Source organism: Phocoena phocoena, chromosome 4, assembly GCF_963924675.1.
Source record: "Phocoena phocoena chromosome 4, mPhoPho1.1, whole genome shotgun sequence".
NCBI classification, from domain to species: Eukaryota; Metazoa; Chordata; class Mammalia; order Artiodactyla; family Phocoenidae; genus Phocoena; species Phocoena phocoena.
Window position 1 is genome coordinate 144,816,521 of NC_089222.1, and position 26,471 is coordinate 144,842,991.

General features: G+C 58.2%; 1 protein-coding gene across 1 annotated transcript; it reads right to left on the reverse strand.

The window, feature by feature from the left end:
• Positions 1 to 7,075: 7,075 nt before the first annotated feature.
• On the reverse strand, positions 7,076 to 26,471 carry DNMT3L (DNA methyltransferase 3 like). The gene is made up of 15 exons (XM_065875928.1): positions 26,466 to 26,471; positions 26,280 to 26,365; positions 25,570 to 25,652; positions 21,422 to 21,721; positions 20,873 to 20,962; positions 20,499 to 20,543; positions 19,756 to 19,835; positions 19,568 to 19,680; positions 18,595 to 18,766; positions 16,265 to 16,352; positions 15,105 to 15,193; positions 12,793 to 12,868; positions 12,205 to 12,344; positions 9,119 to 9,204; positions 7,076 to 7,241 (listed from the first exon to the last, which is right to left on the reverse strand). The coding sequence occupies exons 1-15, from the start codon at positions 26,469 to 26,471 to the stop codon at positions 7,076 to 7,078; spliced, it is 1,620 nt and encodes a 539-aa protein (XP_065732000.1).

The window sequence follows — 26,471 nt, forward strand, 5'->3', positions numbered from 1 at the left end:
AAAGGGTATCGAGAGGAACCACCAGCCCCCTGGTGGCCTGGCTTTGCACGGATGGAGTCTAAGAAATTGTATAAAATCGGATAGAGAACCACTTTCGGGGTATTTGAAGTTTGAGAGACAGAGAAGATGTAAGATGCCCCTCTCCCCGCCAGGGTCGGGTGAGCCCCAGGACAACCTTCTGAAGGAACGTGATCAATCTGAAACCGGATCTGGTGGCTCCACCGGAGCTGGTGGACAGCTCAGCCCTGGGGGCCGGCAGATCCCTCTCATGACTCCCAGGCTCCTGGCACGTTCAGCCTGGGAGCCTCTGTACCCTGCATGCCTCAGCGGTGGCCCCTGCCTCACCTGTCACCACTCTGCCCGTGCCCCAGCCCAGTCCTCGTTGGGTCAGATAGGAGAAAGCACAGACGAGGCCCCCTGCTCAGGGGTGTGGGTTGCTGGTGGCTGTGACATGGCAGCATTTTTATTTTCCGTTCTTGAGGGAATAGTCTTTCCCTGTATTTCCAACTGGGGAGACTGGGTGGTGGGACCCTGGGGTGGGTGGGTTTCTGGGCTGTGCGTGTGGGACACCTGGCGATGGGGTACCTCACCAGCTCATCAAGGGAAACACATGCTGCCGATGCTAAGACTGCCCTGAAGGGGGCATTTTTGGCAGAAAGCTGTTGCCTCCCCCTCAGCTGGCAAGAGACCAGGAGTGACCAGCTGGCCGGCACCTTCCCCAGTTTGCCTTTGCTGATGCAGGAGGGGGAAAACCCAGGCGTGCGGGGGGCACGTCACCAGTTGGTGGGCACCAGACGGCATTCGAGGTTAATAAGAGCGACCTTGGCACAGCAAAGTCACACCCTTCTTTCCTCTGGGCCACCGCCGGGGGCGGGGAGGGGAGGGTGGGGGAAGTGAGAGTGGGTCGCTATGTCTTCTCTCCCAGCTTTTTCTCTTTCCCTCCCTCGGCAGGGACCCCGCCCCGGGCACACCCGCGTACTGCCATTGTCCCGCGCCGCCGGGAGGACAACGCCGGCAGGTAACCACGCCTCCCGCGGCCCCGCGCGGTGCCGCCCCGCTCCCGGAGCCCGAGGCCCCCGCTGCGCCGCCAGGCTCGGTTCCCCGCGCCCAGAGGGCGCGTCCGCGCACACGCTCACCTCCTCGGCCGCATGGTGGGCATGGTGGGGGCGGAGACCCCGGGGCACGGGGGAACTCGGACGGCGGGAGATCTCGGAGCACTAGAGACCTCGGGCCGCGGAAGCCGTCGGGCCGCGGGAGAGCTCCGAGCACGAGCACGAGCGACCTCGGGCCGCGGGAGCCCTCGGAGCGGCCAGCACTCGCTGCGCTCCCGCCGCGCCTCGGAGGCTCTGGGCGCTGAGCTGGTCGGCGGCTCAGCGCCCTCCCGATCCGGCCCCGCCCCTGGTCCCACCCCCGGCCCGGTCCCTCCCACGGCCTTGGCCACGGGCAGGCGCGAGGGAACGGAAGCTTGGACAGTGACTCCCGAAACTTCAGCCCTTCCCAGGAGAGGGCGTAAGTCGGGCCCCGCGGGTTGCAGGATGGGGCTCCAGGTCCACCGGGCCTTGAGCCTGGGCGCAGTAGGTACCCCGGCAAGTCAGCGGCAGGGAAGGTCCGGTGGAGGAGGGCGGCCGAGCGCGCTGCTGGAGGGCTTGCCCAGCTGGAGGGGCCGTGGGAGGCTCAGTGGTGCCCCGGAGTCGCGCAGAACGTCCGCGCCCCCAAGCGCCCCGGCTCCGCCTGCGCTTGTCCCCCGCCCCAGCGACCTGAGAGCCGGCGGGGCGCGGCGGGCTGAGAGTCAGGCTCCCGCCCTCCCTCCCGCTCTCGGGACGCAGCCAGGACCTCCAGCGCTTGGTGAAGTCAGAGCTCCAGGACCGTTCAGGGACGAATGAATGAGTGGCAGGAAGGAGGGAGGGAAGGCAGGCCGGCGGGCTCCACCTTCCAGTCCAGCCCTAGTCTCCCCCGAGCCAGCCTTGCTGCCGCGTCCTTTGTCAGTCCTGGGCCACCTGCCGCAGCATATTTGCCTATTAAAGGCTCTGAAAAGCCCACCGCGTGGAAACCAGTTCGTCTTTGCTCCTCCAAGCGTGTGGGACTTCTCACTCAAAAAAGAGTTTATTTATTTTTTTCCGGTCTGGGAAAGGCGGTGCGGAGCCCCGGAGCTGGGGGCAAACGCCCCGTTTCCTTCTTGCCCAGCCCACCCAGTCCACAAGGCCTCCTCTCTGCAGGCCCAGCTGCGTCCTCCTCCCGCACCGGCCAGGTGGGTGCCGGCCAGGCGAGTGGGTGGAGCCACGAGGCAAGAGGCCGTCCAGCCCCCGGAAGGGCCTGGGCCCCCAGGCACCCCACCTCAGGTCTGGAGGCTCCTGTTGGGTGGAGGCGCGAGGGGTGTGTCCTGCGGCCCAGGCTGGTGGGGATGCTGAGGCCAGCCTTTGGGGCGCACGACAGGCAGGGTGTAAAGTGAGGGCAGAGCCCACGGGGCTCCCCTGGCCCCAGCCACCTGCATGCTGTCATTCTTATAACAAAGATTTAGTGCCCACCTACCACACGCGGCCTATGTGAGTGCTAAAGAGAAAAGCTTAAAATAAGAGAATCTCTGCCTGGTGGAAGTTAACATTCCTGTGGCGACAAGAGCAAACAAGACAAGGAAGCAGGGCTTCCCTGGTGGCGCAGTGGTTGGGAGCCCGCCTGCTGATGCAGGGGACGCGGCTTCGTGCCCCGGTCTGGGAGGATCCCACACGCCGCGGAGCGGCTGAGCCCGTGAGCCATGGCCGCTGAGCCTGCGCGTCCGGAGCCTGTGCTCCATGGTGGGAGAGGCCACAACACTGAGAGGCCCGTGTACCGCAAAAAAAAAAAAAAAAAAGACAAGGAAGCAAAAGAGCTGGGCTGGGAGATGGGGATGCTGCCGAGGAGGGGGATGGGGGCTGCAGGTGGCCAGGGAGGGAGGTGGGCCTGCGGTCCTAAAGCGCAGGGACTTCACCCCTCCCAGGTCAGGCTGCAGGTTGGGGCGGGGGATTTACAGAGGCCAAGCAGGGTCTATCCTCCCTTTGGGGGCAGGGGGAGGAGAAGGGACAGGGGTCCCGGCCAGGACTCCCATTCAAGTGTCCAGTGAGGGCACAGACAACCTGAACTTGGGTGGGGGCCATCAGGAAGGGGTTGAAAGATGGGGGCCAGGAGGAAAAGTAAGATCTGGCCAGGAGAACCGGGCGTGGGTATAAATCAGATCAGAGATGGGGTCTCAGGACGCTGCCCATCCCCAGAGCCAGAAAACCAATGCCGCATCTAGAACAGATGCAGCGGGGACACTTGGTGGTGGGGTGGTCACTGTATCAGGACCAGCAGGGCCGGAGGGGGCACGATATCGGTGGCCTTAGATCCCCTCCCGCGGGGTTGGCAGCACCTGGCAGAGGAGGACCGTGTTTGGGGAGGGCCGACCCAGCATCACCCGTGGGTGAGGAGAAAGGGACAAGGGACCGGCTGGGTCCGACACCTCCCGCCTTCCTGGGTCCAGTCCCGCCCCCACCAAGACCCCCCCCCACCCTACCCGCAGTGATGGGGAGTGGAAGGGGTGGACCCCACACGCAACCTCGGGTCCTGGGGGACGGAGAGGCCCCCTCGGTTAAAGCCTCCCTCGCAGTGTCGGCTCACGTGGAGCGGGGAAGGAAAGGTGCCCAGTCCGCGTCCCGGGCCGCAGCCCTACGGTGCAGCGGGGGCACAGCCCCAGGGCAGCGGGGCAGGGAGCGCGGTGGGCTTCCAGGGGCGAACGCCGCGGAGCGGCCGGCTGCTGTGGGGAAGGGGTAGGCTTGGCTTCCGGGGCAGCCCTCCTCCCCGGACCCCGGAGGACCAAGTGCTGCTGCCAGGCCCACCCAAGAGTGGGCACCCCGGGCCCAAGGAGCGCGCTGCCTGCTGGGCGGGCAGGCAAGCGGTAGGGAGTGCAGCGGGGCTGGAAGGGGACGTCCGAGCAGGACGGGGCGGGGACGGGGGAGGGACACCCCGGGAGTGGGCAGAAGACCAGCCCCAGGCCCCTCAGACCGGTAACCCCTCTGTGCTGTGTTTCCGCATTTGCGAAGTGGCGGTAGCTACAACGTCTGCCTCGTAACGCAGCTAAGTAGGTTCGTGGTTCCTGTGAGTGCCGATACTGGCACGTGGCTTACAGACAGAGGATTTCAAGACGAATGAGCACAGAGGACGGCCCTCGGGAGACTTCCTGCGGGTGAGCTTAGGTTTTCCTCTCTTGCCCTCACCCGTGACTGTTTCTCAGGCAGCGGGGCGGGGGTGTGTGTTGGGGGTGCCGGAGAGAGAAGCCCACCCGGAAGGCTATCTAGGCCAGCCTGGGAACCAAGCCGGAGTTGCTGCCATGCTGAAGGTCCAAGGCTCTGGGTGCAGACACAGGAGCAAGACCCCATTACCTCAAACTCGGGGCTCAGAACAACAGAAATGCACCGTCTCAAGTTCTGGAGGCGGGATGCCTGCACCAGCGCTTCTCCGGGGGGCTGGAGGTGAGGGTCCTTCCCGACTCTTCCGCCCCGGGTGCCCCAGGCGCCCGCTGCCTTGCAGCTGCGTCTCTGCCCCCACGGCAATGGCCTTCTCTATACGGGGTCAGGTCTCGTCTGCCACCCCTGGCGAGGGCCTTGGGGGTCACACGTGATCCAGCACAGTTCCCCGTTTCCATCTCATCACAGCAGCCAAGCCCTCTTTTGCCTATAAGGTGACATTCACAGGTTCTGGGATTTAGGACAGGAACATCTTTCTGGGGTCATTATTCAGATGACCACAGGGGGTCACAAGGGGCCTCTGTGGGTGGGATTAAATACTTAGAGGCAGACTCTCAAGGTGTTATAAAGCGGCTTTGAGGGGCTCTGGGCCCCGCCTGGGAGCAGGCTGGCATAGAGCTGACGCCGGCAGACCGGGCCCCTCGGCCCCGGCTGCCTTGGGTGGAAGCAGCTGTTCCCAGCCCTGTCCCGACACGAGTGCCCGTCTCTGTGGTCGGTTTGGTCCCAGGGCTTGGCCTCCCTGGAGGGTCTCATCTGTGCTCAGATGCTCCTGTCCCCACTGGCCCTCCGTGTTTTCTGGGGCTGCCGCGACCTTGCTTTCATTACAGACCTTTAGCCCTTGGACAGGAGACCCGTGACATCACAGCCCAGTATTGTCCCCCTGCTAGCCTGGAGAGAAGGTCTTCATGAAGATGAAGATGTTTCTATCGGCCAGGGCTCTCTGTGTGTGTGTGGGGGGGGGGGGGGGGCGGGGTGTGGGTGTGTGTGTGTGTGAGAGAGGGAGAGAGAGAGAGACAGGAAGAGAGACAGTTTATTCATGGAATTGGCTCATGTAATTATGGAGGCCTGCAGGGTGAGCTGGCCAGCTGGAGGCCCGGGAAGAGTCGCGCTCGGAGAGAATTCCTTCTCGCTCAGGGGAGATTAGGCCTTTGATGGCTTGGGACTGTCTCAGTCCGACGCGGCCACTATAATGAAATTCCACACACTAGGCAGCTTATAAACAACAGAAACGTCCTGCTCGAAGTTCCGGAGGCTGGAAGTGGCAGGTCAGGTACTGGCAGGGTCGGGTGAGGGCCCCTTGCACAGTCACACGCTTCTCGTGTGTCCACACGTGGGCAGGGGTGAGGGAGCTCGCTGGGGCCTCTTTTGTAAGGGCACTAATCCCAGTTTGGAGTCACCTCTCAAAGGCCCAACCTCCTAATACGATCACCTTGGAGCTTAGCTTAGGTTAGGCTTAACCGATGAGTTCAGACCACAGCACCACCCGTACTGTGGAGGGTAACCTGCTTTACCGAAAGCCCACTGATGTAAGTATCGATGTAATCCAAAAAGGCCTTCACAGAAACCTCCAGGATAATGTCTGAACAAATGTCTGGGCACCGTGGCCCAGCCAAGTCAACACATAAAATTAACCATCACAACTTCTATTCTATTTCAAGATACTTTTAAAACACCCTTCAGGGCTTCCCTGGTGGCGCAGTGGTTGGGAGTCCGCCTGCCGATGCAGGGGACAAGGGTTCGTGCCCTGGTCCGGGGAGATCCCACGTGCCGCGGAGCGGCTGGGCCTGTGAGCCGTGGCCGCTGAGCCTGTGCGTCCGGAGCCTGTGCTCCAGAACGGGAGAGGCCACAGCAGTGAGAGGCCCGCGTACCGCAAAAACAAAAAAAAACACCCTTCAGAAAGTCCAATTGTAGCCCCACCTTTCTTCCACAAACCACTGTCGGCACCAGCAGTGGTCCCAAGCTTCCCCAGGTCACAGTGTAACGCCCAGGACAAGCAGAATCTATGTGCCTGTCTGAGTCTGGGTCCCTTTGGGGAGTTTTCTGGTTAACCTGGAAAGGCCCCTTTGGGATTCATCACACATGATTTGAAGCTGGCTCTGTCAATGCTCCAATGGTCCTGTCCTCACCAGGGCCCGGGGCAAACTGGGACCCCGCCTTCTGCAAGCAAGTCCATCTGGGTAAGGAGGACCAAAGGTTGCATGCTTCACGAGTGGACCTAGCCTTGGCCTCCGTGCCCTCTGTTCAGCCTGTCCTACTTGGCTGACCGAGTGGATATGTACACTTTGCAAAGGTTTGGGATGTTTTGTGGCTCTAATCAGGGTGGGTGATTTTAACCATCAAGGCACGTGGCAGCCGTGACGGCATCGGCTACGTGTACAAATGGCACAGGTGCAGTGCGCGGTTATAACCATGTGTCCTGCTCATCTTTCTCACATACTTTCCCATGTCCTACAGAATAAAATAAAGGCGGTGCTTATACACAAAAACACCAAAAAATGACCCACCACGATCATAATAAATATATTTTAACTTCCCAACTGGCACAAAGAAACATTTCCAGCAGCCCAACGTGCACGGTAATGTCAGGGTCTCGTCCACCGTTAGACCCGAGGCTTCGCCCCCTCCCACCAAAGGTCATGGTGGGAGCGGGGCCCTGTATCTCCAGACCCAAAGGGATGATGGGCCTGTAGCAATCTCGGGAAATCCAAAGTTAAGCAAATAAAATAATTATTTGAAAAGGAAAAAAGAAACAATGTAAGGAAAGTTGTCTTTGTTCTAGGAAAAGTCTCTTTTCTTTTCATGGTATAATGACTCATTTATAAAGAGGAAGTGAGTTCTGTTGAAAAATACTTGAAATATTCTCTCAGGGGGAGAAAACAATTCTTCACCAGCATGGCTGGGCCCTGGGTGGGGGGCTTTGCTCTCTGCCTGTCCTGAGCCAGCAGGGATAATTCCTCCTGGGGATCCAGAGCTGAATGCCTGCTGTGAAGGAGAGTGGGGGCTCAGTACCCACCCAAGGGCTCCTGGGAGAAAGCTGGGGGGCGCCCGTCTCGCTAGATTACCCGAGGTCTCTGAGAGAAAGACCCCACCCGCCTTCTGTGAGGTTTTCACCGCGTGGTGGGATGACAAGCATGTCGGGGGCAGTAGGGGACGATGGCTCCCACACCCCTCCTGGGGAGGGGCCTGTCACCCGAGACGGGTGCACAGAGAAGGGAGGGCGGGACTCGTGGGCAAGTCTGCTCAAGCGGTGTTCCATGGCCCTTCCAAGGGTTCTGCCGCACCCGAGATGAGCACGGCTGCCTGTGGGCCCCGGGCTGCCTGTGCCGGAGGGCCACGCAGCAGGGACCCCGCTCGTCATGTGATGCAACCCTGGGGACTCAAGTCTCGCGGACGTGGCGCCTGGCACCTCGCTGGACTCGGGGAACGTTTCTCGGCTCAGTTTTCGCGGGGGGGTGAAGGCCACGGACAAGGTGCCAGAAACACACAGCGCCCCTCTTGGTGCCCTCCCTGCCCACCTCCTTGGGGCAGCTCCACTGTCCAAGGGAGGCCGGTGCTGTCTGAAGGCAGCTGCCCATCATCCCAGCAAAATGGTCCCTACTTCCAGTGAGGGGGGTCTCCCTCACGACTGAGACAGTGTGAGCCTGAAGGGAAGCACCTGCTGCGCTCCTGGGGCCCAGACGCCGTCACCCACCTCTGGGGGAGAGAAGTGGGGAGACACCGTGGAGGAGGTGGGGTGACCCTCAGGTCTTCCGAAGAGATAATGTTTCGGAACCTGCTCCACCTGGCTCCCCACGTCCCCGCTACAGTCCTGGCTGGGGGCCTGGTGGGTACCACAGCGTGAGTGGGGCGAAGGCTGGCTGGCACTGGGAGGTGGTGAAAAGAAGTTTCCAGGCACTGCAGGGGGAGGACCCATGACTTACTGTCCTGGAAGGTGCAGGCAACGTTGGTCCAACACAAGGACGAAGGCCAGACGCACGGGGCTTGGGGGAGGAGACGGCCTTCTCCTCAGGGCTCGGGGGGCTGTGTGTGGCGGGTACAGTGGAGGAGGGCAGGGTCCTGGCAGCAGAAAGGCTGCCTGAAGCAGCGGGGTGGCCGGACCAGGGCTGTGGGCGTGCAGGGCTGGCGAGGGGCCGGGGCTGTGGGCGTGCAGGGCTGGCGAGGGGCCGGGGCTGTGGGCGTGCAGGGCTGGCGAGGGGACGTGCGTGAGAATCGCCAGTCCTGAGAATGTTCCAGGAGCACCGAAGGCTGTGTGTGCGTGTGTGCCCGTCTGTGTGTGCGTGTATGTGTGTGTGTGCACGTGTGTGTGCGTGTATGTGTGTGTGTGCACGTGTGTGTGTGTGTATGTGTGTGTGTGAAAGCCCAAGGCAGGCCTGTTTGAGGGGCTGAAAGAAGCTCAGTGTGGCCCAAACGCACACAGTGGGGTGCCCGTGAGGATGTGGGCTTGTGTGAGTGTGTGCTCTGTGTGTGACGATTGTGAACCTGTGAGACAGCGGGTGTGTGCTTGTGAGCGTGGGGCTGTGCAGGGTGAGGCACGTGCCTGGAGCCTGGGGAGTGGGAACTGGGACCGGGGCACATGTGCCGCATGGCTCCCGTCCGTGGGTTCGTCTGGAGGTGCGACGCTCAGAGACACCAGTGCAGAAGTGGGGAGAAGGTCCCCAAAGTGGAAAGGGGGCACCGCTGACCTTGAGCTTGTCCAGAACTTGTGGGGCGGCCCCTGACCTGGGCACAGAGGCTGCCCCGAGCACAGCTCTGTGTAGAAAACCCTCCGCTCTCTTGCACTGTCAGACTTGTTTCCCTGGAGAACCCGAAGCAGCCTGTGTCCCTCCAAGTTTCCAGGGACGCAAACGCACAGGAAATACCTCTTCACGGCGGGGATGTTGCTCCACACGTGCACGGCGTTCCGGACGGTACTGCCATGGACGTCCTGGATGGTCACCGGGTCAGTCTGAGGGATAAAAACGTCAACTATGAACTGGGGCACCCACAGTGGGCAACACACCTGAGCCCAGAACAGCGTCCCGGGCCTCCTAGACCGATTATGTCTCCCAGTCGACACTGCTTACATGTCACATCTTTTTTCTCATAAATCACCTTGTAAGGAAAAAAGCCGAGATATTATTTTAGACCTTGTGACTGGTAGGTGATTTTCACTCCCACAGGTCACCTGGCCCAGGGACTCCCCGCCTGCTGCATGGCAGAGACAGATTCCCGTGAAGGTCGAAGAAGTCCTTGCTCTTTGAGCCACGAGATAGGTCACGTCAGGCAGATAAGAGGCTCTGTGGGCAGACAGCAGTGTTTCCTCAAGGGCCGATGCTTCACGAGGCCCACAGGAGCCAAGGGCGTGGCCGGATCCTGGGGCCGAAGTCTCCGTAGAAAGCAGCGGAAGGTCAGGGAAGGAGGGGCTGTGGGGGAGTCATGGCAGGAGGGAGGTCATCCAGTCCCCGACACCCAACCAGGTGGTCTGAACTTCACCTCTCCGGACTTGGAGTGGTGGGGCGTGCAGAAAGGCCCACGTGGACCGTTCCCAAGTCTGACCATCCCTGGACACATCAGTCTCCTCCCGTGTCCAGACACCTGGCCGGGAGGAGAGCTCACACCTGGATGTACCATCCGGCGCCGGGCAGAAAGAGACGGTCCTGTATTGGGCACGTCTAACTACTGCCTGCCATCAGCAGGAACGTGGTTCCACAGCAAGATGGGAGCAGTGACAGGACATGTGGGAAGGTCTCTTCTTTGCCTACTTCTGATTTGGGACCAATTCCGATCTACCCAATGTGCTCACAGAACGATCGAGAGTCAGTATCCTTGCTGTCCTCCAAGTCTGCTGACGGCTGGCACCCAGGTTGGGAGACTGTGTTTCTTGTCTGGACTCGTGGTTACCCTTCATAGATTTTTCAGTAAACAGGTCACCTTACAAGCCTCATCAGGACTGCTGATATGTGGTGACATGTCAGTATTTAAAAATTCCGGGCTTCCCAAAAAGGAGAAATAACCACGGATGCGGAAGAAAGTCAGAGAATTGTGAGGCCACCTTGCTCAACCCTATGAAAATGATTTTTAAACTCTAATTAAATGGGTGACATTCCGGGAAAACATAGCTTACCAAATAGATCTCAGAAAAGATTGAAAATCTTAACAGATGAGTTCCCACAGAAGAGTTGCTCCCATTTTAAAACGATGGCAACAAGAACCAATCCCAGCAATTGCACAGGAAAAGTCTGTCGAATTTTAAAATATTTTTATGAAGCAAACTTAACACTGACATCCCAACCCAATAAAAATAGCACAAAACAAGACAACCTCACACACCCACCTCTCTCGTGCTTGTCAAAGCAACAAATCCTACGGGAAATGCAGTTCACTAGATTTCAGCAATCTGTCAATATAGCCACACCCCACGACTAATTGGGTATTTTCCAGGAATGCAAAGAGGGATCACTATTATGAAACCTATTAGTATATTATATCCTATTAATAGATCTAAAGAAGGAACTTAATTCTCTCCATAGACGTAAAAAAGAACATTTGACAGAATCCAACAATTATTCTTGATAGAATGGCTCAAAAAATAGAAATCAAGGGAAACTTCTGGAAATTTCCTTAACATAGTGAAATTTATCAACCTCAACCTCAAAGCCAGCATCAGCTTAGTAGAGAAACACTGGACACATGTACGTTCAACTCAGGACCCAGGCAGGCATGTCCCATCACTACTGTGGTTCAACGTGAGACAAGAGAGACGTGTCTGAGGTACAAAATTAGAAAGAAAAAACTATCATGACCTGCAGATAATCTGCTCAAATACCCAGAAAGTCTAAGTGAACCAACTATAAACCACTTTCATCCACAAAGTAATCCAAGAAGGCAGCAGAAGCTAAATTAATGTAGAGACGAGATCAATAGTTTCTTGAATCAAACCAGTAAGAAAGATACAAAACCAGTAAGATACAAAATGGAAAATCCCAACTGCATAGGAGGGCAGAAGACAGGACATTTGGGAGCCAAGGCAAGGGAACGCAGAGAGCTGGGGACACCCCGTGGGCAGGTGAGGGGAGCGGCAGCTCGGCCGCCGGGGCGGGGGTGGTCTGCGCGGACACCCTCCCGGGGCAGTGGCAGCATCCCTGAAAACGGCACATGGACCCCGCGGTCTCACTTCCGGAATCCACCCCGCAGATGTCCCCACTCACGCCCCCTCCTCATAGCATTGTTTGTAAGAGCAAGAGATTGGAAACAGCCCAACTCTCTGTCCCCGGGAACGGGTTAAAGGCATTTTTCACATCCATACAAAATAAAACTGCAGAAAACAAAACACGTACGTCAAAACAAAGAGTGAGAAAGGTACTTTTCCAACAGAACGATTTCCAAGGTCACGGTTAAGTGAAAAAAGCCCGACGCAGGGCAGCGGGGCGGGCATATGTGTAGGTTTGTGAAGACGTCCTGGAGGTGGCCAAGGACCCAAAGACAAGTGCAGTGGGGACAGCAGGGGTGGAGAAGCCAGGAGACTTTCACTGCGGGGGGAGCTGCCCTGTGTGTGGGTCTGCTGGGAGGGACGGGCCAGGTCAGCCCTGGACAAACCGGTCACTGAGTCCAAAAGTGGCTGCTCTAATGGTCAGGACTTGGGCCTGAGGACAGAAACAGCAAGTCTGTCGGTGCCCCAGGATGGGTTTGAGTGTGTGTGTGTGTAACTGACCGGTGCACTGTGCATTGCGGTGTGCGAGTGTGAGTGTGTGTGCGCCCAGGTGGGGTGGCGGGGAGGAGAAGGACATGACCCGAGGTGGCGGGATCCTAAATCCAGGGCAGTGCAAAGGCACTGTTGGGACCTCAGTGGTGAGACGGCCCTCGTGGGCCCTATGAACTCTGAAAACCCAGACCTCGGGACCGGGACCTAAGCGGTGCCCCCCAGGGGCCCCAAGTGTCCCTCGGGGAGGCCGCGGCCCACACCCACCTCCAGAAAGCGAGTGGCCACGACGCGGTCGTCCTGGGTCAGCACCAGGTTGTCCATGAACATCCAGAAGAAGGGCTGGGGGCTGCCTGGCCGGGGCATCGCGTACCGCAGGATGCGGTGGAACTGGAACAGGTACCACGCTGGGGTGGGGAGCGATCAGGGGGGTCTGGGCTCTGCCTGGAGGGACCCGGGACGCAAGGGCGGGGCTCTGGTGGGGCGGGTCGCCTGCTCCCCAGGGCAGTCCTGCTCCCGCAGCTGCAGCCTCCAGGGCACAGGTGCGGGAGGCTGGGCCACGCCCCACAGGGACACACAGCCCTGCGGACAGGGTGGGAGGGGCGCCAGGCCGCCCTGGGGTGACGGACCCACTCGGTTGCGGTGATGGCTCACAGGGTACTCACTTCAAAACCCACCACGCTGTACTCACTGAATACGGACAATTGACCTATGTCTCTGATCCCCCAATAAAGCTGATTGTTTAAGAATGCAGACGGTTTGCAATTCCTGCCCTCCCTGAGGAGAGCTGGGGTGCGTAGGAGGGTGTGGCGGACAAGAGGCTCCGGAGTCTGAGCAGATGGCCAGGCCTCTTACCTGGGGGCTGGCTGCAGGCGTGGCCCAGCGGGGGCGTAGAGCCGTAGGCGAGGTCGAAGGGGCCCCATGCTTCCACCTGCAGGACAGCGCGTGGCTCAGGAGGGCAGAGAGCTCCCCCGGGGCCGGGCACCTCTCCTCTCTGACCCTGTGATTCAGGCTGACCCTCATGGAAGGGGTCGGGGGGCGGTGAAACCCACCAGGTCAGACCCTCCCCTTGATTCAGGGGGTGCAAGGAGCCCTGCTTTCTCTATCATCTCAGGGAGGCCGGCCCTCAGCAGAGCCCTGGGAACCCGAGCGCGGTGATTCTTTTGTGCCGGGCATGGCCCTTACAGACCCTCCAGGGAGAGCGACACGGGGCCCCCAAGGATTCATGCGGATTCTGTGTGTTGCTGGGAAATACAGGTGGAAGCCCTGATGGGTCACCGGGTAGCAGGTAGCCTTCCCTGGCGAGCGCGAGCCGCCCCTGCTGCACCTCCCCCGCCCCCCAGCCCCGTCCAGGCCCCTACAATCCCACCTGAGCTGAGACGCTGAGGATTCCCTTCCCCATCAGGGGCCCAGGTGACTGAGGGGCCCAGTTAGAGACTCTAGCCCGTGTCACTCTTCTTGAAAAACAATTGAAAGACCCAAATACTGGATCCCTGGCTTTCTGACAGCAGCCCGTCCAGAGCAGACGTGGCTTCCCTGGACCCTCCCCAAGTCACTTAACAGAAGCCGACACCCGATGTTAGCCTCCGGCCTCACGTGCCCCTGACCCCACGTGCCTCGTCGCAGTCAGCTCTGACCTTGACCCAGGCGCGCTCCTGGTGGCTCCAGCTCCAGTGAAGCCTGCTGACCAGCGCAAGTACAGCAGGGAGTGTGGACAGGGAAGGGGCAAGTGGGCTAGAGGAGGGGAGCGTGGGCTGGGGGCCCGGGACCCGCATCCCAACACTCTACACGAAGGTGGCTGCTGAAATGACCCCAGGAAAGGCTGTGAAGGAAGCAAGGTCCTAGAGGGAACACCCTGCTGTCCCCGAGAACCCGCCAGTGTGCACTTGAAATCCCCCGAAACCCGCGGCCAGGTGTGGCTGTGCAGACGTGGAAGCCGGACACCCCCACCTCTAGGGTGGGCTGTGCGGTGGGAAAGCCCATTTTACAGGCCTCGTGAAAAAGGAGCGAAGCCAGGACTGGTCGCTGGGGAACCCAGTGATGATGACACATGTGAGCCACTGTCACCCCTGAGACGCAAAAGCTCATTACGGGAGGGGGTGTCTAGACCCTTGTCTGTGCCAGCGAGAGCCCCTCCATGTCTCATCTGTTCTTGTAGCTCTGCTACTTGGGGAGGGCTCGTGTCACTCTCCAGCCCCGCCTTGACCGTCCTGCCCTGGCAGGGAGGACCCCGCCCTGGGGGGCCTGGGACGAGTGTGCGGGTGGGCGCAGGCTCCAGAAATGCTTCCTGGTGGGACGTCCGAAGGGGCCGGAGGGGCAAGAAGAGAGCTGTCCTGGGCTTCGGGGCAGGGCAGACCCCAGGGGGACGGAGGAGGGGGGCGTCTCCAGTCTCAGCCAGGGAGGAGGGCTGGCCCCTGGGACACGGCCCCCCGGCCAGACGGGGAGCAGAGCTGAGAGGCCCTGCCGGCACCCGGGGGGTGAACTGGGTCCCCCCACATTGGCTGCTTCCTTGCTGCCACCTTCTGTGGCCAGTGTTCCGGCCCCTCTGACCCCGTGCCCGTGGTTGTCGGGCTCTGGGGATGACGGGCTTTAATTCTCCTGCGAGAGGCTGTGTGGGCGAGCGGCTGACGGACCAGGTCTTCCTTCCCTGAGGCCACACAGGTGGCGGCCTGGCCCTTTCCCATCCGCGGCGGCTCGCGGCCCAGCTGCTGAGTCATTTTTAGGTCCTTCCTCCAAGGCCGCCGTCCAGGACAGCAGGAAATAGCCTTCGAGGGAGCCAGACGTTTCATGACAGCGCTCGGAGAATGTTTTCAAGCAGTCAGTGGTGGTTGTGTTCAAGACTCAGCACTCTATCTTAGGAGCCCCGCCCTAGGCGGCACCATCACAGGTGGTGGGATAGGCCCCTTGGGTTTCAACAAACCAGGCGGGAGCTTTGGCCAACGGTTCTCCTCTGGGCGGTGGGCAGCGGGGGGCTACGGACGGCTACGGACATGACTCTCTCAGCTCTCCCGCCGTGGGGGGCCGACACCCCCCCAGGTGGGCCCTGCTGGGGACAGAGCATCCGGGCTGCGCCTCCCCCACCCCGTCCAGTCCCCCTTCCCCGACGCACCCCCTCCCCCCGGTCTGCTCTCACCCCTTGGTGCCTGGAGGAGCACAGCAGTACTTACGTCCCTCCTCACTACGTTGGTGACATCGTCCAAATGCTTCAGTTTCCCCGGCTCAGAACCACGTTCCAAAAAGCCCAAACTCATCAGCTCTGGGTGGGGAGCAAAGGGGACACACAGGGCTGACGCTGGTTTTGACCCCATGTGGAACTAAAGGGCTGCCGTTAGCGAGCAGACTTTATCTTTTCAACCGCATGACGGGGGGAGCCAGCAAACTCCACTGAGAACTGATTTCAGAGAGTCAAGCAGTTTGTCGCAAAGCCAGGCCCTCCTGGCTGCAGGGTCACTCTCTGGGTTAGGAATCCACTGGGTGGTGGCCGTCCACGCTAATGTCACCTGGTCAGGCTGTGTGACACGGCATGGACAACTAGCCCAGAAAGGATCTTAACAAATTGAACTAAGGATGCATCGTCCGGGCAGGGACTTGAAGGCTGGGTGGCCACGGGCTTCCTTCAGGGGAAAGCTGTGCCCACTCTGTGCGTCTCAGCCCCCAGGTTCCTAACACGGGTGTGCATGAGGCCGCTGTGACCACACTACACAAGACACGGGGCGTAGTGCCAGAAGTGGGGTGGACGCCCCCCCCCATTCCATTTGGCCAGAGACAAGGAGTATTTTCATGGATTCTTCTTACATCTGCCGGGCCCAGGAGAATCCATAGGATTTCCAAAGGGACCAGCAGGTGGGGTCTGCTCAGGGTACAGAGGGGCAGGACACCCAGGCAAGGCTGGGATGCAGCACGTGACCAGCCTGCGCAGCCTGGGAGATTTGGGTAGAGACGGAGGGTACAGGGAGCGCTGCGAGGGGTGGGGCAGCCCTATAAGGCGGCCAGGTATGTGGAGGTGTCTGAGGTTTGGTGGCCGTGGGCAGGGCTGTCCTAGGCAGAGAGCCTGGGCCCCATGGCCCTCACTACAGCGTCTCACACCCACCGTCTTGCTACGTGACTTTTCTTTCCGAGGCGTCCCTGCTGAAGGAAGGAGCCCCAGGTGCTCTTGCGACCCTCCCCTCCTGAAAACGACCCTCAGGTCCCCAGCCTCAAACATGTAGCAAGCGCATCATAGGGGACATTTCGACCCCGCCCGTCGCCCACTCCCCCGGTCCCCCATGGGTCTTGCTCCAGGCAGACCCATCTTCCATTGTCAGTCCTCAGACATCACTGCACCCACCTTTCTTGATGTCCCCAAAAAGGGACAGCACCCGGATGGGCTCTCTCTTCCACATGGGCACAGTTTTGTACATCTCAAGGGGACTCTCCTATTTATTTTTTTTTAAAAAAAGGATGTTCTGATGACTGCTTGGTTGTACAGCCCATGAGTGACAAGAAAAATTCTTTCTGGCTCTGCAGAAGCTTTTCCCCTGATGAATGAGGACACACCTGCCGAGGCGGCTGGCCCCACCCTGACTGCACTGACCCCCGGGCCTCCGTGAGACCCCACCCATTGCCCAGGACGAGGGCTTCTGTCCTCCACACCATCCCCCAGCCTGGGCCGCCTCTAGCAAAGGAAAGGCAGGTGCGAGGGCATTATCCTGACTGTGAAGGAAGATAATTCTATCCCGAGAGAAACCACTTCCCTTGTGTTTCTTGGGAAGAGTCTCAAACCTGGGGGATTCTGAATACCCACGGCCATGGGATTCACCCGACCCCTCTCCGTCCCCTCTGCGGGCTCTGAACGTGGGCCTCAAGCCACACAGCACCCCTGAAGGCTACCAGTGTCAGGCATCTCCCAGGCCAGGCCTGAGCCAGCCACTGAGTCCTGCCGTGAAGGAGCCAGGAAGGCCTAGGGTAACACCCGCCCACCCCGCGGGGCACCCGGTGGCAGAGACCCGATGGATCTATTCATGAAACAAGCACCCCAGCGCCACCTGACCCCCAGGAGGTTGCACTTGGGAGTGCCTGGCCTCCCACGAACTGCGGATGGGATTCCAGGCCTAGGCAGGGGCACTGCCTGAGGGGGGGGGAGGGGGCTCCCAGGAGACCCTGAGCCCCAGGGGGAAGGGTCTGCCCAGGGCTGGAGCAGGTGGGCACCCAACGCAGGCAGCCAGTGAAGCGGCGGGCGAGTGTAAGGGAGGGCAGGCTGCCCGGAGGAGGAGGCGTGGGGAGGTGAGAAGGGCGGGGCGGATCCCGCGCAGGCACAGCCCTGAGGGACACTTGCGGACACACGTCCTGGTCCCCCGCGGCCGCCGCAGGAGCAGTGCCTCCTTCCCGCTCTGCTCTGGCTGTAGTGGCAGTAATACCAGCTGTGAGCATCAGCCCCTTCTCCCTTCAATGAGAAGCTCGTCCTGCAGTCTGCCAGCACGGGGCCCTTCTGCACTGAGAGGGAGCGTTTCTGCCGCTCACCGGACCGCGAGAAGGCTCTACGGGGAGTGCAGGCACCTTGCTCCGAAAAGCACCATAAAGGCACCTGCTCCCATCTGGCTTCAGGGAGCACTGGGTGGTGGGGCTACCATGCAATGCCGTGTGTGGCGACTCTCCAGAACCAGCCTGGCCATGCACCACAGCAGAGAGAGCCCGAGACCCCAGGCCGCCACGGTGAGCACCCAGCCCTCCCCATCACGTGGCCACCCTCCCTCTGTGCGTCTCTGTCCCCTTCCTTCCTGTTAGATGACACCAATCATTGCATTTCATGTCACCCTAATCCAGGATGACCTTACCTTGAGATTCTTAACTAAATTACGTCTGCAGAGACCCCATTTCCAAAATAGGCCATGTTCACAGGCAACAGGGGTTAGGACGTGGATGTGTCTTTGGGGGACAGAGCTCAACCCACCATGATGAGCCCAAACTCCGGCCTAGCTCCCAGATCCCGACCTTGATCCTGGAGAGGACCCATGTCTGTGCCAGCTGTCCGGGCTGGACCAGGAGAGCCTGCCCGGGCGTTTACTCCCACTTGCTGGACTTAGAGGCACACCTCTGCTGGGCCCCTCTCCTACGTCCTACAAATGCCTCATTCCCAGGCTTGGAAGAAACAAAACTTCCATGCAAAAGTGATTTGTAGAGGGACTTCCCTGCTGGCACAGTGGTTAGGAATCTGCCTGCCAATGCAGGGAGCACGGGTTCGAGCCCCGGTCTGGGAAGATCCCACGTGCTGCAGAGCAAATAAGCCCGTGCGCCACAACTACTGAGCCTGTGCTCTAGAGCCCGCGAGTCACAACTACTGAAGTCCATGTGCCACAACTACTGAAGCCCGTGCGCCTAGAGCCCGTGCTCCGCAACAAGGGAAGCCACCCCAATGAGAAGCCCACGCACCACAACGAAGACCCAACGCAGCCAGAAATCAATAAATTAATTTAAAAAAAAGAAAAAAGTTAAAAAAAATAAAGTGACTTGTAGAAGACAGAGCATCTAGCGGACAAAGAGGGGATGAGAAAAGCGCATTTGCTTAAAAGCCCTTAACATCATTGTGTAAGAGGGAGCGGACGGGCATTTTGCAGCCCGTCACCAGAGGAAAGGAACCAAGTTAGGGCCGCCGAGCACCCGCACCCGCTGTGTCCTCACCGCCTCCCGGTCGCAGAAGGCCTTCAGCCACCCCCGCCACTTCTTCCTCCTCTGCAGCAGCCCACTGCGGGGGAAGGGCAGGCACAGGAAGCAGACCCAGTTACTCATGGCCTGCACTTTCGCCGAGGTCCCGGGGCCCACCAGGCTGTCGATGCACTCGAAACAGTAGCACCTGGAGTCAAACAGAGAACCACAGCGACAGGCCTGCCACTGCCTTGGCCGCCAGGTGAAACCCCGGTGGTCCCGCAGGCAGAGGCGAGCCTGCTCCTTGCTCCGGAGAGAGGGGTGGAGGCCACACGGGGGCTCAGGTGAGAAGACGGAGCTGGCAGGGGCGGGAGGTGGGGCTGCGGCCCGGGGAAGGGGGACGGGTCCCTCTTGGGGACCCAGAGCGACGGGAACCCAGCCATCTGCAGAAGACAGCAGGGGGTCTGTGGGTAGTGACAGATTTCACAGAGTCCCCTAAGCCAGCTGGCTCCCTCCTCCAAACTCCAGATCCTGAGAAACCAGGCAAGATCTCTGCAGGAGCGCCCACCGCGGGGTCGGGGCAGGGCTGCAGACTTGGGGCGACGCAGCAGTAAATACCGGGACGCCCGGAACGACTGAGGGGAGGGGACCACGGGTAACGCTTAGGCTGGTATGTAGCAGGGAATGAATACGCCTCGTCTGATCCCAGCTGCGTGGGTTTCCTGTCGCTGCCCTACTTAACCACGGAGGGAGCAGCTATGTCTTGGCGATAAAAACAGAAAGAAAAATCACAAGCACAGATCTTCTGACACACCCTTCCCCTAGGTCACGGCTATACACCAAATGAAACATCTGAGATGGAAATGGAAAGCTTTGGAGAAGGTCATACTTTCGGGAGGTGAACCCCTTTGGACTCTGGGATGCGGAGCTGAGAAGGATGGGAGTTTCCCAGGCTTGTGGGCAGAGGTCCTTCACCCCTTGCCCGGACCCCCGGGGCCCCTGGCCTCACCGCGTGCAGTCGGGGTTCTCGCAGATAAGCAGCGTCTCTCCTGCACAACATATGGAGCAGTAGGACAGGTACCCGTCCTCGTCGTACAAGAAGAGGCACTCCAGGAACTTGTCCTTGGTGAGGGCAAAGCCAGGCTGCCTCCTCTGTTCCAAGGCCTCCACGAAGCCGCCGCACGCCTCCCTGCTTACCTTGCACGGAGTGCACATCCCTCCCTCAAACAAAGGGTGCCGCGTGTGCACCTGGAAACTTCCGCAGCAGATACACATGTCTGAGGCGAAAACCCACAGGGCAACGTGTCACGATGCCGGCAGGCACAGCAACAGACTTAGGAACAAGTCCTGTACACTGAAAACCACAAACTAGTCCTCAAAGCAATCAATGATCAAACAGATGGGAGGGCATCCCATGTTCATAGATCAGAAGACTAAACAGTGTTAAAATGGAGAGCCTCCCCAAATCTGGTTTTGAAAAACCAGATCCTGCTCAAAATCCCAGCTGGTCTTTTCCTTTCTTTCTTTCCTTTTTTTTAGAAATTGCTAAGATGATCCTAAAATTCATATGTAAATGCAGGGGATCCAGAATGGGCAAACCCAAAGAGAAAGAAAGTAGATTCGTGGTTGCCTAGGGTTGAAAGAGGGGAGGCAGAGGGATGAGGAATGAGGACGGACTGTTGACGGGTACCAGTTTCTTTTGCGGATGAGGAAAATGCCCTAAAATTAGATTGTAGCGATGGGTACACATATCTGTGATTACGCTAAAATACAATGAAGTGTACGCTTCAAATGAAGTGTCAGGGTCCTTGGGGCAGGTGGAGGGGACACGAGCTGGGCACCATACACTGCCCTCTGCCATGGACGGACAATGAGTGAGGTGGCAAGTCTTTCCTCAGCTGGCTGACGTCCCTTCACCTGGGCAGGTGTGCGATGCTCACCTTCTATGTCTCGCTGGTTAACCTTGACTTCATATGCAATAAGATCTGGAAAAGAAAATAAGTAACCCCTTCCTCTGCCTGTCTCCTAATTTAGACACCTCAAGAGATGAGCCTCACAAGTCCTTGGTGAAGGACTTCTGACGTCACAGGAACCAGAGGATCAGCCCCCCCCCCCCCCACGCCCTGTCCCCTCCGCCTTTCATGGCGACATGTTAAACATCTCAGCTGGTGGGGTGGGGTGGGGGAGGCTTTGAGTGGGGCCCTTCTGCTCCTGAGTGACGTGGGAGTATTCCAGAAGCCGGGAACTCTAAACTCTGCCCAGGCCCGGGGTCAGCATCCCAAGTGATGGAGCCAGTACCCGAATGAGCCCTCACCTCTGTGGAGCCTGGGTGACGGTGGGGATGACTGTTCGCTGGAGCCCACCGGGACGATGTCCGTGCTGTGCTCTGCTTCCGGGTCCAGGACTGCAGCAGTGGCCGTGGGGACACCAAACCAGGAGACAGGACGCGCACCAGACAGGGAGAAAGTGTCCCATCAGCCTCCGTCTTGGAGCCCCAGACCCCCAGCACGGGGACTGAGCAGACCACCCAGCCTGGCCCCTACCCACCTCCCACCATGACACTCACCCCTCTTGACCCCCAGGGTCAAGGGGTAGGAAGACCAGTGGGGAGTGCCAACCTCGAGAGGGGGCTCGGTGGGCGCAGTCAGGTGGGCAGCTTCTCCCCACAAATGGGAGGGCAGGGGGCCTGGAAGGGCCCAGGGTCCACCACGGTCCCTCCCTCCTTCTGTGTCCTCCCTAGCTGTGCACCCCTCAGCCACCCCCATGCTCCTGCCGCCCCACTGTCCCCCAGACCCCAGCCTGTGGTCTCTCCCACCCGACCCTCAAAGGCAAGGGGTCTATGGAGAAGGAGAAAGGGCCTCACTGATTTCACAGGGCTGGGGACACGGCTCCCCTTCCAGCAGCGGGGCTGGGTCAGGGTCCGAGCCATCCAGGGTTTCCAGGCTCAGGGTTCCCGGGGAGGAGAGGGCCATGGAACCTGGGAAGGGGCCTTCCAGAAACCAGCAGGAACCGGGGGTGCTGGGCCCGCTGGGCGAAGGGGGTGCGAAGGGTGACGTGACGTGCGGGGGCGGGGGAGTGGGGAGGGGCGGGGGAGCCCTCAGTGCCACTGGGTGTTGGCTGGAAGGGTGGGGGGGCTCGCCCCTGTTGGGTGGGGTTAGGGCGTCTGGGGAGGTGGGGAGGGTGAGGGGGGCTCAGTAATGGGGCGCTGAGTGTGGGATGGGGGTGGGGGGCTTAGGGGCGGGGCTGTGGTCTTGGGGGAGGGACAGGAGGGCAGGTGTGGGCAGAGGGAGATCAGTGGGCTTAGGGAGATCAAGGGTGGGGGTGAAGGTGCTGGGTGAGGGTTGGGGGGGAGTTTACTGTGGTGGGAGGGGCCCAGGGGCAGTGTGGGGGAGGGGCTCAGCTGGGGCCTGGAGCGGGCATAACTCCCCCACCTGTGCTGGGGTGTGGGCTGGGCCTCCTGACTTTCCCAGAAAAAGCTGAGCGCGAGGCGGGGGGGGTAACTTTGCAGTGAGAAACCTGACAAACACAGCTCTGCCAGGTGGTCAAGGTCGACGTCAAGAGTGTAGTGGACAGTACTGCCCTGGAGGCACTGAGGTGAGGATGGCCCATCACCTCTGTGGGCTCCCTCCCCACGCATGACCCTGCCTCCACGCGTGAGAAAAATACCAGAAAATTCCAGGGGAGGAACAGCGTACAAAATACCTGCCCAGGACTCTTCAAAACTGTCACGCTCAACAAAAGCAGAGAAAATCTGAAAAACCGTCACAGACAAGAAGAGCATAAGGAGACGTGATGACTAAATGGGACAGAGAAAGGACATTAGGGGAAAACCAAGGGCATCTAGTAGACTGTGGCTTATCGGTGTAGTGAATGTTGTATCAGTGTTGGTTCGTTAATTGTATCACACTAATGCAAGATGTTAATGATAGGGGAGACTGGCTGGGGTTTGGGGGAGTTCTGTCCTAGCTTCACAAATGTTCCGTAGATACAAACTATTCTAAAATAGTTTCTGTTTTTAACAACACAGTATTATTGACTATAGTCACCATGCCGGTATATTACATCCCTATCTATGGGAATTTATTTATAACTGGAAATTTGTATCTTTTGACCCTCTTCACCCATTCGCCCATCCCTCAGTCCTCACCTCTGGCAGCCACCTTCTCTGTTTCTATGATTTTTTAAAAATATTTATTTATTTATTTGGCTGTACCGGGTCTTAGTTGTGGCATGTGGGATCTTTAGTTGCAGTGGGATCTAGTTCCCTGACCAGGAATCGAACCTGGGCCCCCTGCATTGGGAGCGCAGAGTTGTAACCACTGGACCACTAGGGAAGTCCCAGGTGTTTTTGTTTTTTTTTTTTAATTCCACATGTAAGTGAGATCATAGGGTATTTGTCTTTCTCTGTCTGACTTGTTTCACTTAGCATAATGCCCTCAAGGTCGATCCATGTTGTCACAAATGGCAAAATTTCATTCTTTTTTACGGCTGAGTAATATTCCATTGTATACATACACCATATTTTCTTTATCCATTCATCCATTCATGGGCACTTAGGGTGTTTCCGTGTCTTGAATACTGTCAATAATGCCGAACGTGGGGGTGCAGATATCTTCTCAAATTAGTGTTTCCTTGTTTTAGGATGAATCTCCAGAAATAGAATTGCTGGATCGTATGGTAGTTCTATTTTTTTCTTTTTTGAGGAACCTCCATACTGTTTCCCGTGGTGGCTGCACCAGTTTACATTCTCACAACCGTGCACGAGGGTCCCGTTCTCTCCACACCCTCCCCAGCACTTGTCATTTCTCGTCTTTCTGATACTAGCCACTCTGACAGGTGTGAGGTGTAACTCACTGTGGTCTTCATTTGCAGTTCCCTAACGATTAGTGATGTTGAGAACATTTTCAGGTACCTGGTGGCCATCTGTATGTCTTCTTTGGAAAAACATCTATCCAGATTCCTTGCCTAGATTTTATATCAAATTGTTTGTTGTTTTGCTATTGAGCTATATGAACTCTTTATATATTTTGGATATTAACCCCTTATTAGATATATGATTTTCAAATATTTTCTCCCATTCAGTACATTGCATTTTCATTTTGTTGATGGCTTCCTTAGTAGTGCAGAAGAATTTTTAGTATGATTGTAGTCTCATTTGTTTATTTTTGCTTTTGTTGCCTTCGCTTTTGGTGTCAAATCCAAAAAACCATTGCCAAGACCAACGTCAAGGAGTTTACCACCTATGTTCTCTTCTAGGAGTTTGTGGTTTCAGGTCTTATGTTCAAGTCTTAAATCCATTTTGAGTTAATTTTTGTGTGTGGTGTAAGACAGTGGTCCAGTTTCATTCTTTGGCATGTAGCTGTCCAGTGTTCCCCAACACCATTAATTAAAGAGACTGTCCTTTCCCCATTGTATATTGGCTCCTTTGTCATAAATTAATTATCCATATATACATGGGTTTACTTCTGTGCTTTCTATTCTGTTCCATTGATCTATGTGTCTGTTTTTGTGCCAGTACCATACTGTTTTCATTACAGTAGCTCTGTAACATAGTTTGAAATCAGGGTGTGTGACACCTCTAGCTTTGTTCTTCTTTCTCAAGATTGCTTTGGCAATTCATGGTCTTTGTGGTTCCACACAAATTTTTGGATTGTTTTTCCTATTCCTGTGAAACCTGCCATTGGAATTTTGATAGGGGTTTCATCAAATCTGTAGATTGCCTTGGCTAATACGGTTATTTTAACAATATTAATTCTTTCAATCCATGAGCATATCTTTCTAAATATTTTAGAATATTTATTTACAAGAGTTTATTAAAACTTTTTTTAGTGGAGGGAAGACAGTACTGATGACGACAATGAAATCATTTTCCCCATGTTTGAGTACATTGTCTTGATTGCCTTCTCCTCCTTTTACTTAGTTTAGCTTTGTTTTTTAACTAGGACACCAGATTAAAAATTATTATAAGGACCAGGAGTGACTGGGGTGCAGGCCTCTCTGTCACCTGACCACACCACCCAACTCCCATGTCACACCCCTGCTCCCCACTCTGCCCTGTCCATGTTGTTCCTGTAACGGAAGGGGAATGTGGGGATTCCAGGGGCCCATTCCAGCTCCATGGAAGGGACTGTCTTCTCGTTGTTGGACCTGAACAGCAGGGAAGGAGTCCTGGGGGCAAGATCACCTGGCCTGGTGACGTGGAGCAGAGGATCCTGGAAGGTTCCACCTAGGGTACATGGACAAGTACGGGAGTGGGGGGAACCCAGGACACTCCCGGGCAGGTGCCTTCCTGTCAGGGTCTCGGGTCACCGTATGCCCTGCTGCAGCTTGGCAGAGACCAGCACTGTCTGGGGGGGTGGGGGGGCCCTAGTGGTTTGGAAACAGGCCTCAGAGGAGCTGGCCTCTTGGTGACCAGCTCAGTCTCTGAGGCCACCACCAGCATCAGAGTCTGACATGTCAGGACCCTCTGCCGGCCAAGGGTACCCCTGTCCTCATTCATGGACACCCCAGGAAACCCGAAAATCACATGCATGGGAGCAAAGGGCGGGACACAAAGCAGGCCTCCATCTCCACGGGGACCACCCGCCAGCTCCACCTCCCCCTATGGCCCCGCACCCAGCAGTGGTCACGCTCTGCGAGGGGCAGTTCTGAAGCTTCCTGGGTGAACCCCAGTCCCTCCCAGCCCAGCCCAGTCTGCCTGAGAGCCCTGCTTTCCCTGGCCGGGACTTCTGCAGGGCTGGCGCGGGCCCAGTGAGGACCTGCTGACACCCCTGCGTGAGCCTCGGTGGGCCTGTGGTTAGGTTCCGCCTGGCCTGGCGGTCACCCTCTGGGTGCTGGACTGACAGGGTGACCCACAGCTTGATCTCAGCTCAGTTCAGAGGCTTTTGGGCCCAAAGGCATCCTGAGCGGTCCCTGACTCCTGTCGGGCTCGGCCCCTCACCCGAGGCTGTACGGCCTAGGAGGAGCCTGTCCTGGTGCCGGGGCACCGACCACCGGCCGCTCCCCTCCTACACTGCTTGGTCCTCATGCTGTCCTTCTGCGTTCCTGCACAGCCCCAGAGTAGCAGGGGGTCTCGCAGGCATCTGGAGAGGCATCTGGGGGCACATGAAGCAGAGGGGGGGCCTGGCAGCGGGTGGAGCCATGCCTCTCTGGGAGTGTACACTGGTGGGGGGGGGCGATGGGACCACTGTCCAGAAGCTGCATGAGGGAAGCCACAGGAGCATGAGGGCCATCAGGGACTGGGGTTCAGACCTTTTCCTTTGCCTGCAGGTGTCAGGCCTCGGCTCCTGCCTGCTTGTAGGTCATTCAGGCGGAGGCGCTGCAGAGACCCCCCATCTCCTGGGCTGTGGGCCAGGGCGTGGGATGAAGTGGGGGGTGCAAAGCCCAGCGCCCCCACTAAGCGGGCTCGCGACTCCAGACCTTCATGCTTTCACTGCACGGTAAGCTCCCAGGGAGACAGGATCCTGGGGAGACCGGCTGGGCTCAGTCATCCTGCGTGTCTCGAGCTGATTCCCACACTGGTGCTTCAGGCATACAACTCCACATGCAGTGTCTATAAATGTTCCATAAAGGGAAGAGTCTCTGTTGAAATAGGGCTGGGGGAAGTGGAATGTTAAGTGGGTGCGTTTCCTGCGGGACTTATCAGAGCCTTTATGATGGAAGGCTCAGTGATGGAAGTTGTGAACCTCCAAGCAGGGGATGGTATACAGCCTGGCCCCGACCGATCTGACCAGGGCATCCTGTTCCCAAGGCTGCCCATGACCATGCTGCTGGAGGGTGGGAGACGCTGCCGGCTGTCGGCCCAAGGCTGGGCACATCGGCAGGTGGGCTGGTTAGGCCTCAGCACTGACGACCCAGGGCCCAGGGCTGCAGCAGCAGAGGCTGGTGTCCTGTCCCCTCGTCCTGACCCTCAT